This window comes from Oncorhynchus tshawytscha, linkage group LG03 (genome assembly GCF_018296145.1).
Source record: "Oncorhynchus tshawytscha isolate Ot180627B linkage group LG03, Otsh_v2.0, whole genome shotgun sequence".
NCBI lineage: Eukaryota > Metazoa > Chordata > Actinopteri > Salmoniformes > Salmonidae > Oncorhynchus > Oncorhynchus tshawytscha.
In genome coordinates, this window is record NC_056431.1 from 52,776,649 (window position 1) to 52,792,300 (window position 15,652).

General features: G+C 40.7%; 1 protein-coding gene across 1 annotated transcript in view; it reads left to right on the plus strand.

Annotated features, from left to right (window-relative positions):
* The window catches only part of lrp1bb (low density lipoprotein receptor-related protein 1Bb), a gene marked incomplete at its 5' end in the record, with an annotated part of 288,348 nt that overhangs the window by 65,874 nt on the left and 206,822 nt on the right, over positions 1–15,652 (plus strand). Inside the window, 2 exons of the mRNA XM_042319665.1 lie at positions 1,667–1,924; positions 2,700–2,862. Coding sequence (XP_042175599.1) covers positions 1,667–1,924; positions 2,700–2,862 — 421 coding nt within the window. The remainder of the gene's footprint in view (positions 1–1,666; positions 1,925–2,699; positions 2,863–15,652) is intronic.

Below are 15,652 nucleotides of genomic sequence, written 5' to 3' on the forward strand. Positions count from 1 at the left end.
TGTTGGCCAACAGAGATCTTCCTGTCCTCTGAAGAATGTCTCTGGTGGTAAATTGAATACGTTGTAGTAACGTCGTTGTGTGGTAGACGGGATACTCTGTCTGTTCTTTCCTAGCCCACGTTTGCAGCTGCTGTTGCTAACTCAATGGCTAGGAGGTATCACTTCTGTAGTGAATAAGAGCTCAAAGTTCATACCAATCACAACCAAAGCTCATGCTGAGGTTGGCTTCGCTCTGTAGTTATTATCTGAACCCTTCTGACATCGGATCGTCATCCTAATGTACCCGGAACAGAAAGTTATATTGTCGTCAAGGCTGTATATAGGAAGGGAGAGGAGGGCGTGTTTCATAGTTTATAACCAATGTTTCTTCACGTGGGCAGGCTACTGAGTCAGGCCTAATACACTCATGAAAACCCAATTCTCACATTTTAGAAGCTAAAATCACATTTCATCCCCTCCCAAATAATTTCATATTCAAACATTTAAATTCCACAACAATTCCATGTGAATCTGATAACTATATTGTGTAGACTTTCCACTGTACCGTTTATGTCATCCTATCATTGATGAGAATGTCTCAGATGACAACCGAACTGACATCATATTCATTAAGTACCAACGCATATGTTCAACTGGTTGGAATACCAAATTATGGTTAATTTCCCCCCACATTCTGATGTTCCCAGAATCTCTGTTTAGCAAAGGCTATTCAAGAGTCCCTCTGTAGAGAAGGGAGAAAGGTATTTATGATTTATGGGGGGGGGGGGTCATAAACCTTACCCACAGGCCAACGTCATGACATATAATACAATACTTTTCCCTTGCACTCTCCAAAATCACCAGTACCAACATTCTGTGACATTTTTCCTTGACCTGATTACATTATCATGAATCAAACCCATATTACTGTCTCTCTCCAACTCTCTTGGGTAATTGCAGTTTTAGAAATTATGTTAATGGTGGATGACGATGTTTTTCATGCAGGACTTGTTTGACACATGTTGTACAGTACAGTAGAGAAACGTAGAGTTCATATTTTGTTGAATAAAGACCACAGTTTTGCATTCAAGAGAACAATGTCTTTGTCAGAGAGCTTGACTGGCACCTCAAATGGCACCCTATTCCCCTATGGGCCCTGGTCAAATGTATTGAGTTACATAGGAAATAGAGTGCCATTTGGGATGCAGAAAATGTGATTCTATGAGAAAACCAATGCCCCCTCCATGCTACAATGGTATCTCATGGAGTTATAGGCAGCTCCTAAAGGTTGGCTTAGAGGGATCAGGGTAAAGATAAGTGTTTTTCACAGTGGAAACACTGATTTATTGCCCATATTAGGAGAGCCAGCCCTGACTTGAACTTGTGTGGGGGATCGGGATAAAGCAGGGCTTTTTGGGGTGAGCTCAGTAGCAGAGAAAGTACACGGTCAATTAGGCCTCAGACATGAGTTGTGTTAGCTTAGCAGTCAGGAAGAGATAACAGCTGAAGAGAACATTAAATCTGATGTAGCTTTGATGTGTTGCTCTTTCCTTATGGATATTGTTCTGTTCAGTTATAAATTACAGAAATGAACTGAAGAAAATCCAGTTTTTTTAAAATATATCGCCCACATCGTAGTCCTCCTGGGGTGATTTTTCCCCCACTATTTCTTCTTCTTGTGTTCCAGACCCTGGCGACAGTCCTCCAGCTCTGCTGATTGTAAGGTCAGATCACATAGCAACCACAAGACTAAACGGATCTAACCTACAGACTTTGAGACTGTTGGATAAATATGGATCCCTTTCATTGGATTACTATTACCAGGAAGAGGAAGTGTGTTGGCTTCTATCCTCAGATTCCACTGGAAGGCTTCGCTGTGCTAAGATGAAGAATCTGAATGGATTTACAATGGAAAAGGATATCAAAACAGTACAAAGTTTACAAAGTACGTCTTGCATTGTGTCAAGTTGTCAAGGAAATTCTCTCGCTTACAATGTTTAGCAACTATTGATTTATCAAGCACACTCAGACATGCCCCTTCAGAAACCCTTAAAACGCTCCCTGTCTCATTCTTTCCCTACCTCTGCCTCCCTCTATGTCTCTATTTTTCCCACTAACTTTAACAATGTACACTTAGAAAAAAGGGTTCCAAAAGGGTTCTTTGGCTGTCCCCATAGGAGAACCCTTTTTGGTTCTTGATAGAACCCTTTTAGGTTCCATGTAGAACCCTCTGTAGAAAGGGGTTCTACCTGGAACCAAAAATGGTTCTTCAAATGGTTCTCCTATGGGGACAGCCGAGGATCTATTTTAGGTTCTAGATGGCACATTTAAGAGTGTAGGAAATGCTTACCCAATGAACTTCCCATGGTCACTTTCTACTTCAGGGTCATTGCAGTGCAATTAGGTTTGGAATGCTTTAGGCACATGTGTTTAAGACAACCTAGCTATTCTATCCTGTTTATTCAAGAATTTAAGGAATGCTGCTCACGCTCAGTATTCCATCAATGTCAGATTCCAAACTTACTACACAATAGTACCTTACATTCAGTTATGTGTCTTTACCTTTAGTAAATAAAATGAATGTAAATGAGAAAATGTGATCTAACATAATGGAAGATGAACAAGTTTATCCTCACAACATGTAATTTGATACAAATATATTTGATCAAAGAAAGGTTTAATGGCAAGAATTTAATGACATTCTTTGTTTTTCTCCATAGATGTAGAGCATATGACCATCGATTGGCTCACTGGAAACTTTTACTTTGTGGACCGTGTAAGCGACAGGATATTTGTTTGCAACCGTGTTGGGGACACCTGCGTCACCATTATAGATTTAGATCTGACCAATCCTAAAGGAATCGCTGTGGATCCACTTATGGGGTGAGTTAGCTTTGTACACTTTCTTTGACTGACAATTATAAGAGCAACCTATAGTATCCCTGACTTCCATTGGATCCATCTATTGTCACTGATCTTGTCACATACCCATCGTATGCATTTTTAAGTGTATATAGTGTATAGAAACCAGTTGGCTGTTATTCAATCAACTGCATATAGTGTTTTTTTTCCCAGATAACACTTCTAGAAGTGTGTTTGTTTTCCATTGTAACACATCACAGATTGGGGTAGTAAACACTTCAAAACTGGCACTTCTGAAAAAGCATTCCAGAAACCCACTACTGTGTGTTCAATTGATTGAATAAAAGCCTTTCTCTAAATGTTAAGTCTTTAAAACCTGTAGCCTACCGTACCATATAACAATATGCATGATTGCAGATATTTGCTTTACTTTCAGAGCATGTCTAGCATAATTTGCTGGGGAGGCAGTGCTCCAGACAGCTCCCACTGTCACTACCTTGGTTACCTTGTCCCGGACCTGCTGTTTTCGACTCTCTCTCTCTACAGCATTTGCTGTCTCTAACTCTGAATGCTCGGCTATGAAAAGCCAACGGACATTTACTCCTTAGGTGCTGACCTGTTGCACCCTCTACAACCACTGTGATTATTATTTGACCCTGCTGGTCATCTATGAATGTTTGAACATCTTGGCCATGTACTGTTATAATCTCCACCCGGCACAGCCAGAAGAGGACTGGCCACCACTGGTTCCTCTCTGGTTTCTGGTTTCTTCCTTGTTTCCTGCCTTTCTAGGGAGTTTTTGCTGGGTTAGGCTAGGTTTCTGTATTAGACTTTGTGACATCGGCTGATGTTAAATAGACTTCATAAATATATTTGATTGATATTAGTATTCACTGATTTCCCCTCACATCCCCCAGTATAAAACTCCCCATTTGTGTTTCTGTCACCACAGCAAAGTACCCAATCCACTGTTTGGTGAGACAAAATGGCTCTCTGAAACTCTTGCTTCAACTGTAAATCCTGAAATGTATGGAGGAGGGAGAGAACAAGTGAAAAGTGAGGCAATACAAAGAGTCCTCCAAGGAGAGAATGGAGGCCTGATTATGGAGTCATCAGCAGCTAAAAGGGCTTCTGTTCTGTTGTAATATTCCCAGGGAGAAGGAACCCAGGAGCTCAACAGAGAGAGTCAGCCCCATTATATTCATGAGGTTATAAGAACAGGCAATGGGCATGCATTCAGAGCAGCTTTTTAATGAGAAGCCTTTCTCTGAGAGATGCTGTATCGTAGCACCAGGGCTCTTAGCAGAGCAAAGACCATTCACAGTGCAAACAATATCAGAATGAGAGCACCGGAGTTTCTCATCTCAACGTGTGTTACTTGGCGGTTATATACGAGCCTCGATTATACCTGTCCTTTTAAAGCTAATATGTACTCTGAACTAATTTGATGGATAAAACATTTACAGTTCTTTCCCTCAGCTAACCTCAGTGTCCAGATTATTCAATCTAACTTCAGATGCATGCCTCTGGTTCTCAGTATAGCTCCTCTATCTCTAAATAATGCAGTGTCTACTCTGCACAGCAAAATGATTCCTGTGAAGTGAAATGTTTATTGATACACGGATGTTAGATTGATTTCTCACATTCTCGCAATGTGTTCCCCCACTTCATTCCCCAAAACGTTTCCTTCATATTAGGGCTGGGCATCATGGCTTAAAAATCATATCTCTATTTTTTTTTACGATTCAAGATATATATGTAGAGTGTTTTTTACGTGTTCTGTAAATAAGCTTTGTTCCACAGTTAAAGGTCAATAAACTGCATTTGAAATAGTCAGGAATAATCTAATGAGGGCATGTAAAATTATACCTAGGCTAAATCAAAACCTTCCACAACAATAAGACCCACTAATAATTGAATTATTTTATAAAAACAGTTTAACGTGCTTAAAGAAAATTAGCACTGCAATAATCACTTTCAAGTCTGTCTATGGAAATGCAACTTTTGTTACTAATTTTACCAAAACCATGCACAATGCACATCCACTAATAATAACCAACTTCTTATTGCAGGCACTAGCTTTCTTGTAGCGGCAGGTAGCCTAGTGGTTAGAGCGTTGGGCCAGTAACCAAAAGGTTGCTAGTACATTGAATCCCCGAGCTGACAGGGTAAAAATCTGTCGTTCTGCCCCTGAACAAGGCAGTTAACTCACTGTTCCTAATCCATCATTGTAAATAAGAATTTGTTCTTAACTGACTTGCCTAGTTAAATAAAGGTTCAATTTTAAAAATTAACACAGGTCTCATAAACATTCTCTCAAGGACAAGCCCATGTGCTAGTCAATCAATCAATCAAATGTATTTATAGAGCCCGTTTTACAACAGCAGTTGTCACAAAGTGCTTATACGAAAACGGAGTCTAAAACCCTGGAAAGAAAGCAATGCAGATGTAGAGGCACGGTGGCTAGGAAAAACTCCCTAGAAAGCCAGGAACATAGGAAGATACCTGGAGAGGAACCAGGCTCTGAGATGTGGCCAGTCCTCTTCTGGCTGTGCCGGGTGGAGATTATAAGAGTACATGGCCATTAAGGCCAGATAGTTCTTCAAGATGTTAAAATGTTCATAGAATACCAGCAGAGTCTAATAATAATCACAATGGTTGTAGAGGGTGCAAGAGGTCAGCACCTCGGGAGTTAATGTCAGTTGGCTTTTCATAGCAGAGGATTTAGAGGACAAAACAGCAGCAGAACAACAGAAACTGGGTCAGCAGCACGACCAGGTGGACTAGGGATGGGGACAGCCAGGAGTCAACAGGCCAGGTAGTCCTGAGGCATGGTCCGAGTGCTCAGGTCCTCTAAGAGTGGAGAGAGCAAGAGAGATGGGAGAATTAGTGGGATCATATCTAAGATCACACAGGACACCAGATAAGACAGGACAATTACACCAGATATAACATACTGACCCTAGCCCTCCGGCATGTAGACTATTGCAGCATAGATACAGGAGACTGAGACGGGGGGGGTCGGGGGACACTGTGGCCCCATCCAAAGTTACTCCCAGACAGGGACAACCAGGCAGGATATAACTTCACCCACTTTGGCAAAGCACAAACATCACACCACTAAAGGGATAAACAGGCCACTAACTTACTACCCCGAGACAAGGCCAAGTAATGAGTAGCCAGGTAATCTTTATATTTCAAGTCTAGCCAACTTGGATTTATTTGCGTGTTAACAAGGTAGAACAGTTGAACAAACTGTTATGAATAGACCTTCCTGTCAGTCTCCAACTGTTTGAACAACATACCCTGTTCACTTTGTTTAGATATTGAAATCAAGTGGCCTACCAGGATAAGAAGTTGCTTATTTCTCAGAATGAGAACGTGCCGCCAATTCCTTATATAAATGTGTATTTTTATACTCATTGTACATTTATAAAAACAGACTAGACAGCTAGCGGTAACAGACACTGAGCATTAATTTTCCACAACATGTTCATTGATACTCTCCTTTTTATACTGAACAAAAATATAAATGCAGCATGCAACAGTTTCAAAGATTTTACTTAGTTACAGTTCATATAAGGAAATCAGTCAATTTAAATAAATAAATTAGGCCCTAATCTATGGATTTCACATGACTGGGCAGGGGCGAAACCATGGGTGAGCCTGGGAGGGCATAGGCCCACCCACTTGGAAGCCAGGTCCACCCATTGGGGAACCAGGCCCAGCCAATAAGAATTAGTTTTCCCCCCACAAAAGAGCTTTATTACAGACAGAAATACTCCTCAGAACCCCCCCTCTCCCCTCTCAGACGATCCCGCAGGTGAAGAAGCTAGATGTGGAGGTCCTGGGCTGGCGTGGTTACACGTGGTCTGCAGTTGTGAAGCCTGTTGGACATACTGCCAAATTCTCTAAAACAACGTTGGAGGCAGGTTATGGTAGATAAATTAACATTAAATTCTATGGCAACAGCTCTGGTGGACATTCCTGCAGTCAGCATGACATTTGCACACTCCCTTCAAAACTTGAGACATCTGTGGCATTGTGTTGTGTGACATTTTAGAGTGGCCTTTTATTGTCCCCAGCACAAGGTGCACCTGTGTAATCATGCTCATGCTGTGATCATGCTGTTTAATCAGCTTCTTGATATGCCACACCTGTCAGGTGGATGGAATATTTTGGCAAAGGAGAAATGCTTACTAACAGGGATATAAGCAAATTTGTGCACAACATTTGAGAGAGATACGCTTTATATCAATATGGAATATTTACTTTTATTTCAGCTCATGAAACACTTCACATATTGTGTTTATATTTTTGTTCAGTGTAGTACCTTCTGCTCTGTTCTACATTTTGAAGTTGAGACATAAAAAGGGTAACGTTAGAAATGTTAAGTTCTCGTCTATTACAGTAAAATAAGGTCTCTAAGCATTTCAGTGTCCATATGACCGATTCTGATTTACCAACCCTCAAATACAAACAGAGAGTTTAAACTGCTTGTTGTTAGAGGAAGAACTTATCTTTGTATTTGTTGTGAGTGGCAGGGGGAGGGGCATGGTGTCTGTGTGCAAATGGGAAGGTGCCCAGTGCTCACAGCACAGAAGGGGCAAAGGAGACGAGACCAAAAATAACAAAAAAGAAAAACATTGATCCTTGCATTTGGAAATCATACTTTTTTAAATAATCAAATACATTTTATATATCGCCCAGTCCTACTTCATATTATATCCTGATGCATAGTCATCTTACCCCTAAACATGTCTACCTCTATCACTCCAGTATCCTTGGACATTGTAAATATGGTACTAGAACTGACCCTGTATATAGTATGCTTACTTACATTCTTGTGTTTTTATTATTTTTATGTGTTCTTGTTCTAACTTATGTTATTTTTTTGTATTACATTAATTACTGCATTGTTGGGTTTTGAGTTGGCAAGAAAGGCATTTCACTGTACTTGTGCATGTGACATTAACACTCAAAACTTCAGAAGAAATGGCTCTGTGCTGTTTTGCTGTTTTGCAATGTTGTCTGTTATGATTCACTGTGAATCTATGCAGTGTGTTAAAGTGACTGTGATTGCATGGAGAATGACAAACATTCCCTTTTAACGTCATGAAATTATAATGCAATTACTTCCTAAGACAAACATGCCTGTTTACTTGACATGGCAATCATTAGTTGTGAGAACGTTAGTCACAAATATGCAATGCTTCCAGAAGGTATGCAAACATACCCCTTAACGTTTTCCACATTTTGTTTTTACAGCCTGAATTCAAAATGGATTAAGTAGATTTTTTTTCTTTGACCCGTCTACACACACTACCCCATAATGAAAAAATGTCGTTAGACATTTGAGCAAATTTATAGAAAATGACATACAGAAATGTCTCATTTACATAAGTATTCACACACCTGAGTCAATACGTGTTAGAATCACCTTTGGCAGTGATTACAGCCGTGAGTCTTTCTGGGTAAGTCTCTAAGAGTTTTGTATACCTGGTTGTACAATATTTGCACATTATTAAAATGCTTGAAGCTCTGTTGAGTTGGGTGTTGATCATTGCTAGAAAGCCATTTTGAAATATTGGCATAGATTTAAGTCAAAACTGTAACTAGGCCACTCAGGAACATTTGTCTTGGTAAGCATCTCCAGTATATATTTGGCCTTGTGTTTTAGGTTATTGTTCTGCTGAAAGGTGAATTTGTTTCCCAGTGTCTGTTGGAAAGCAGACTGAACCAGGTTTCCTCTAGGATTTTGCCTGTGCTTAGTTCTATTTTGTTTCTTTTTATCCTGAAAAACTCCTTAGTCCTTGCCTATGACAAACATACCATAACATGATGCAGCCACCACCATGCTTGGAAATGAAGAGTGGTACTCAGTGATGTGTTGTGTTGGATTTGCCCCAAATATAACGCTTTGTATTCAGGACATAAAGTACATTTATTTGGCACGTTTGTTTGCAGATTTACTTTGGTGCATGTTTTGGAATATTTTTATTCGATACAGGCTTGCTTCTTTTCACGCTATAATTTAGGTAGGTATTGTGGAGTAACTACAATGCTGTTGATCAATAATCAGTTTTCTCCTATCACAGCCATTAAACTCTGTAACAGTTTTAAAGTCACCATTGACCTTATGGTGAAATCCCTTCCTCTCTGGCAACTGAGTTCAGAAGGACCCCTGTATCGCTGTAGTACTTGGTGTATTGATACACCGTCCAAAGGGTAATTAATAACTTCACCATGCTCAAAGGATATTCAATGTCTAATTTTTTTTAGCCATTTACCAATAGGTGCCCAATTGTGGATGAATCCATGTTTGAAATGCACAACTCCACTGTGTGACCTTGCAGATAATTGTATGTGTGGGACACAGAAATTAGGTAATCATTCAAAAATCATGTTAAACACTATTATTGCACACAGAGTCCATGCAACTTATTATGTGACTTGTTAAGCAAATGTTTACTTATTTAGGCTTGCCATAACATAGGGTTTGAATACTTTCTGACTCAAGACATTTCAGGTTTGAATTCTTAACTAATTTGACATTAGGGGTTTTGTGTATAGGCCAGTAACAAAAAATCGAAAATAAAACATTCAGGCTGTAACACAACAAAATGTGGAAAAAGTCAAGTGGAGTGAAAACTTTATGAAGGCACTGCACACATACAGTTGAAGTCGGATGTTTACATACACTGAGGTTGGAGTCATTAAAACTAGCTTTTCAACCACTCCACAAATTTCTTGTTAACAAACTATAGTTTTGGCAAGTCGGTTAGGACATCTACTTTATGCATGACACAACTAGTTTTTCCAACAATTGTTTACAGACAGATTATTTAACTTATACGTTTGCATACACTAAGTTGACTGTGCCTTTAAACAGCTTGGAAAATTTCAGAAAATGATGTCATGGCTTTAGAAGCTTCTGATAGGCTAATTGACGTCATTTGAGCCAATTGGTGGTGTACCTGTGGATGTATTTCAAGGCCTACCTTCAAACTCAGTGCCTCTTTGCTTGACGTCATGGGATAATCAAAAGAAATCAGCCAAGACCTCGGAAAAAAATGGTATACCTCCACAAGTCTGGTTCATCCTTGGGAGCAATTTCCAAAAGGCCAGAAGGTTCCACGTTCATCTGTACAAACAATAGCACGCAAGTATAAACACCATGGGACCATGCAGCCGTCATATAGCTCAGGAAGGTGACGTGTTCTGTCTCCTAGAGATGAACGTACTTTGGTGCGAAAAGTGCAAATCAATCCCAGAACAACAGCAAAGGACCTTGTGAAGATGCTGGAGGAAACAGGTACAAAAGTATCTATATCCACAGTAAAAACGAGTCCTATATCGACATAATCTGAAAGGCCACTCGGCAAGGAAGAAGCCACTGCTCCAAAACCAACATAAAAAAGCCAGACTATGGTTTGCAACTGCACATGGGGAGAAAGATTGTATTTTTTGGAGAAATGTCCTCTGGTCTGATGACACAAAAATAAAACAGTTTGGCCATAATGACCATCGTTATGTTTGGAGGAAAAAGGGGGAGGCTTGCAAACCGAAGATCAACATCCCAACCGTGAAACACGGGGGTGGCAGCATCATGTTGTGGGGGTGCTTTGCTGCAGGAGGGACTGGTGCACTTCACAAAATAGATGGCATCACGAGGCAGGAAAAATTATGTGGATATATTGAAGCAACATCTCAAGACTTCAGTCAGGAAGTTAAAGCTTGGTCGCAAATGGGTCTTCCAAATGGACAATGACCCCAAGCATACTACCAACGTTGTGTCAAAATGGCTTAAGGATAACACAGTCAAGGTATTGGAGTGGCCATCACAAAGCCCTGACCTCAATCCTATAGAAAATTTTTGGGCAGAACTGGAAATTCGAGTGCGAGCAAGGAGGCCTGCAAACCTGACTCAGTTACACCAGCTCTGTCAGGTGGAATGGGCCAAAATTCACCCAACTTATTGTGGGAAGCTTGTGGAAGGCTATCTGAAACATTTGACCCAAGTTAAACAATTTATAGGCAATGCTACCAAATACTAATTGAGTGTATGTAAACTTCTGACCCACTGGGAATGTGATAAAATAAATAAAAGCTGAAATCAATCATTCAATCAATCATTCACTAGTATTCTGATGTTTCACATTCTTAAAATAAAGTGGTGATCCTAAGACAGGGAATTGTCACGAGGATTAAATGTCAGGAATTGTGAAAACCTGAGTTAAAATATATTTGGCTAAGGTGTATGTAAACTTCTGACTTCAACTGTACATGCATGCACTCACGGAAGTCAGGATTTTTCTGTTGATGTGGCATGCGTTTTGAGGGATGATGGTGTAGGAGGAGAGTGTGTGTGCAAGACCGTCGGGGGAGCAGGGAGCTGGGTGTGATTGGTTATCAGGAGCAAGCATTTTTCTGGGCTCCTCTCTCTTTAATTGGTGAGACATGACTACAGATGTTTCTGGTGAAGGAGAGAGCAGAGGGTCTGTCAGCCCTGGGCAGTGGTGTGGAAACAAACATAAATTGGGGAGTTTGGTGATAGCTGATAGCAGCACAGCATGAGGTGCAATGTTTACAGAATATGTTCTGACACCACCCTCCATTTTATTTTGCTGTTGAGATTATTTTCTTTCTTTCATGGAAAGGAATGCTATTCTTTTACTTTTTGCTTCTGGAAAGTTTTGGTGGATATGGTCTAGTCTTCCCACTGTTAAAAGGATCTCTGAAAAGGAATTGAAATGAGAGTAAACTTTGTTCAATCTTGCCTGTGGTAGTTTTAGTTACGCTCTAACTTCCCAAACAATTAATACTGACTGAGGGGGCATATTTTTCCATCATCATATTTTAATGGGAGAATGGGTTTTAATAGGCTAAAGAAAAAAGAAAAAAACAATTATGTTTATTAGTATAGTGAGGCCTTGAGTTCCTTTTCAATTTGATTGTGGAACATACAGTGCATTCAGAAATTATTCAGATCCCTTCCCTTTTTCTACATTTTGTCATGTTACAGTCTTATTTTAAAATGGATTAAATACAAAAAATGACATTTATTAAAAATTTAAAAAACAGAAATACCTTATTTACATAAGTATTCAGACCGTTTGCTATGAGACTAGAAATTGAGCTCAGGTGCATGGCCAAGCACAACTCCAACGCCATCATTAATTGTCCCAGCGTCATCCGGGTTAGGGTTTGGCCAGGTTAGTCCTTCATTGTAAATAAGAATTTGTTCTTAACTGACTTGCCTAGTTAAATAAAGGATAAATAAATAAATACAAATAAATAAAATTAAATAACGTTTGCGGACGACACAACAGTGGTAGGCCTGATCACCGGCAATGATGATACAGCCTATAGGGAGGAAGTCAGAGACCTGGCAGTGTGATGCCAGGACAACAACCTATCCCTTAATTTTAGCAAGACAAAGGAGCTGATCGTGGACTATAGGAAAAGGAGAGCCGAACAGGCCCCTATTAACATCAACGGGACTGAAGTGTAGCGGGGTCGAGAGTTTCAAGTTCCTTGGTTTCCACATCACCAACAAACTACCATGGTCCAAACACGCCAAGACAGTTGTGAAGAGGGCACGACAACACCTTTTCTCCCTCAGGAGATTTGGCATGGGTCCCCTGATCCTCAAAGGTTATACAGCTGCACCATCGAGAGCATCCTAACAGGTTGCATCACCGCCTGGTATGACAACTGCTTGTCATCTGACCGTAAGGCGCTACAGAGGGTGGTGCGTATGGCCCAGTACATCACTGGGGCCAAGCTTCCTGACATCCAGGACTTATATCTTTGGGAGTGTCAGAGGAAGGCCCAAAAAATTGTCAAAGACTCGTCACCCAAGTCATAGACTGTTCACTCTGCTACCGCACAGCAGGCGGTACCGGAGCACCAAGTCTAGGACTTAAAGGCTCCTTAACAGCTTCTACCTCCAAGCCATAAGACTGCTGAACAACTAATCAAATGGCCACCCGGACTACAGTATCTATATTGATCCCCCCCCCACACACACACACACTTTGTTTTTACACTGCTGCTCTGCTGCTACTTGCTGTTTATCATCTATGCATAGTCACTTTACAAATAACCTCGACTACCCTGACCCTCTGTATTGCCTCATTATTGTTATGTACATTTCTTGTGTTACTTTTTGATTGATTCGATTTTTTTACATTAGTTTATTTAGTAAATATTTTATCGACTCTTTTTCTTGAACTGCATTGTTGGTTAAGTTCTTGTAACTAAGCATTTCATGGTAAGGTCTACAACTGTTACATTTAGAGCATTTGGCAAATTAAATTAGATTTCATTTAGATTTTTTTGGGGCGGGGGCACACGCCTGTCTATATAAGGTCCCTCGTTTGACAGTGCATTTCAGAGCAAAAACCAAGCCATGAGGTCAAAGGAATTGTCTGTAGAGCTCCGAGATAGGATTGTGTTGAGGCACAGATCAGGGGAAGGGTACCTAAACATTTCTGCAGCATTGAAGGTCCGCAAGAACACAGTGGCCTCTGGCATTTGTAAATTGAAGAAGTTTGGAACCACTAAGAGTCTTCCTAGAGCTGGCCACCCGGACCACCGGAGCAATCAGTGGAGAAGGGCTTTGGTCAGGGAGGTGACCAAGAACCCAAAGGTTACTTTGATAGAGCTCCAGAGTTCTTCTGTGGAGATGAAAAAACCTTCCAGAAGGACAACCATCTCTGCAGCCCTCCACCAATTAGGCTTTTATGGTAGAGTGGCCACTCCCCAGTAAAAGGCACATGACAGCCCGCTTGGAGTTTGCCAAAAGGCACCTAAAGGACTCTCAGAACTTGAGAAACAAGATTCTCTGCTCTGACGAAACCAAGATTGAAGTCTTTGCCTGAATGCCAGGCGTCTGGAGGAGACTTGGCACCATCCCTACGGTGAAACTTGTTGGTGGTAGCATCATGCTGTGGGGATGTTTTTCAGAGGCAGGGACTGGGAGACTAGTCAGAATCTAGGGAAAGATTAATGGAGCGAAGTACAGAGATCCTTGATGAAAACCTGGTCCAGAGCAATCAGTACCTCAGACTGGGGCGAAGGTTCCCCTTCCAACAGGACAACGACCCTAAGCACACAGCCAAGACAATGCAGGAGTGGCTTCGGGACAAGACTCTGAATATATTTGAGTGGTCCAGCCAGAGTCCGGACTTGAACCCAATCAAACATCTCTGGAGAGACCTGAAAATAGCTGTGCAGCAACGCTCCTCAACCAACCTGACAAAGCTTGAGAGGATCTGCAGAGAAGAATGGGAGAAACTCCCCAAATTCAAGGGTGTCAAGCTTGTAGTATCATAGTATTATACATACCCAAGAAGACTCAAGGCTGTAATCACTGCCAAAGGTGCCTCAACAATGTACTGAGTAAAAGGTCTGAATGCTTATGTAAATGTGATATTTTCTTTTTTTTCCCCAAAAATGTGAAAACCTGTTTTTGCTTTGCGTGTAACCTGTATTGTGTGTAGATTGATGGAGATTTGCATGTATTTATTTATTTTCGAATAAGGCTGTAACGTAACAAAATGTGGAAAAAGTCAAGGGGTCTGAATACTTTCCGAAGGCCCTGTACGTACTTTAAACCACTCTAAACCCTTTAGATAAATACATCCTCAACAATATGAAACCAAGTGGACTCTCTCCTCATATTATCTGTTGTTGTATGTTCTCTGCAGTGCAGGCCTCCAAGTTAGGATTGAGTAGGTGAGGAATTGGATGATTGGATGTAACCACTTCCGATTTGGAGATGTGGAGAGCAGTAGGACTGTTATCTTTTCAATCTAATTGTCACTGAAATCACAAAGTGAATGTAGATTCAGCTTCTCTATTCAGTACCTATATCTACAGCATCTTTCATGGTTATTTAACAATCCATGGATAAAAATATAAAAGCAACAATACCTTGATATATTATGTGTATAATGAGCCGGTAGTCATGGTCTGTTTGATGGAGGTCATGGTTCAACCTAAATGTCACCCCACTGCATGAACCTAAGATGTTTTGAAGAGAAACCTGCTTCTTGTGGTTCTAAAAAACTATTGTAAATGTTCACAAAATACATTTACAAATGGGAAAGAAAATAGACTTCAGTTAAGACTTGCAAAGACCATCATGACAGAGGATTATTTTCATACTGTTTGTTTCAACGTAAATTACAAACCTTGTTGTGGCTCCTGAATTTCTAATTGTACTGTATCAGCAACAATCCTAATCCCAGAAACGAATCATTGGTATGCCACGTAGAGGCTCACCTGTTCAGGGAGTTGTTTTTCTCGCTGAAGGAGGCTATTTTTCATCCCAGCATTTATCTTGGGGTTCAAAGGTCACCACTATATCTCTCCTGACTTGACTTGTATGGATTAAGTGGGCTCTCTGGCTCCAGCTCCCCTCAGCTCCCTGACTGTCTTTCTCTCTTGTTATCGTCCACTCTGGCCTGGTGCTGTATGCCTCAGAGAGCCACAATGAATCCATGAGCATGGCAGCCCTGATACTTCCACATCAATTTAGAGGTTGCAAAATTCCGGTAACTTTCTCAAAATTCCCTGGTTTTCTAAAAATCCTGATTGGAGGGTTCTGAGTTTCCTGCATATTCCGACCTGATTCTGGGAATCTTCCAACCGGGATTTCTGGAAAACCTGGGAATTTGGGGGAAATTACTTATCAATTACTTTCTTTGCAATACTGCTCATGTAAAGAAAGGAGAATAAACTGAGACTCTCAGTGCCTCGCGTCTGGAGTTTGTATTGCCGCTTTCTTTCCGTCTTTAAAAAA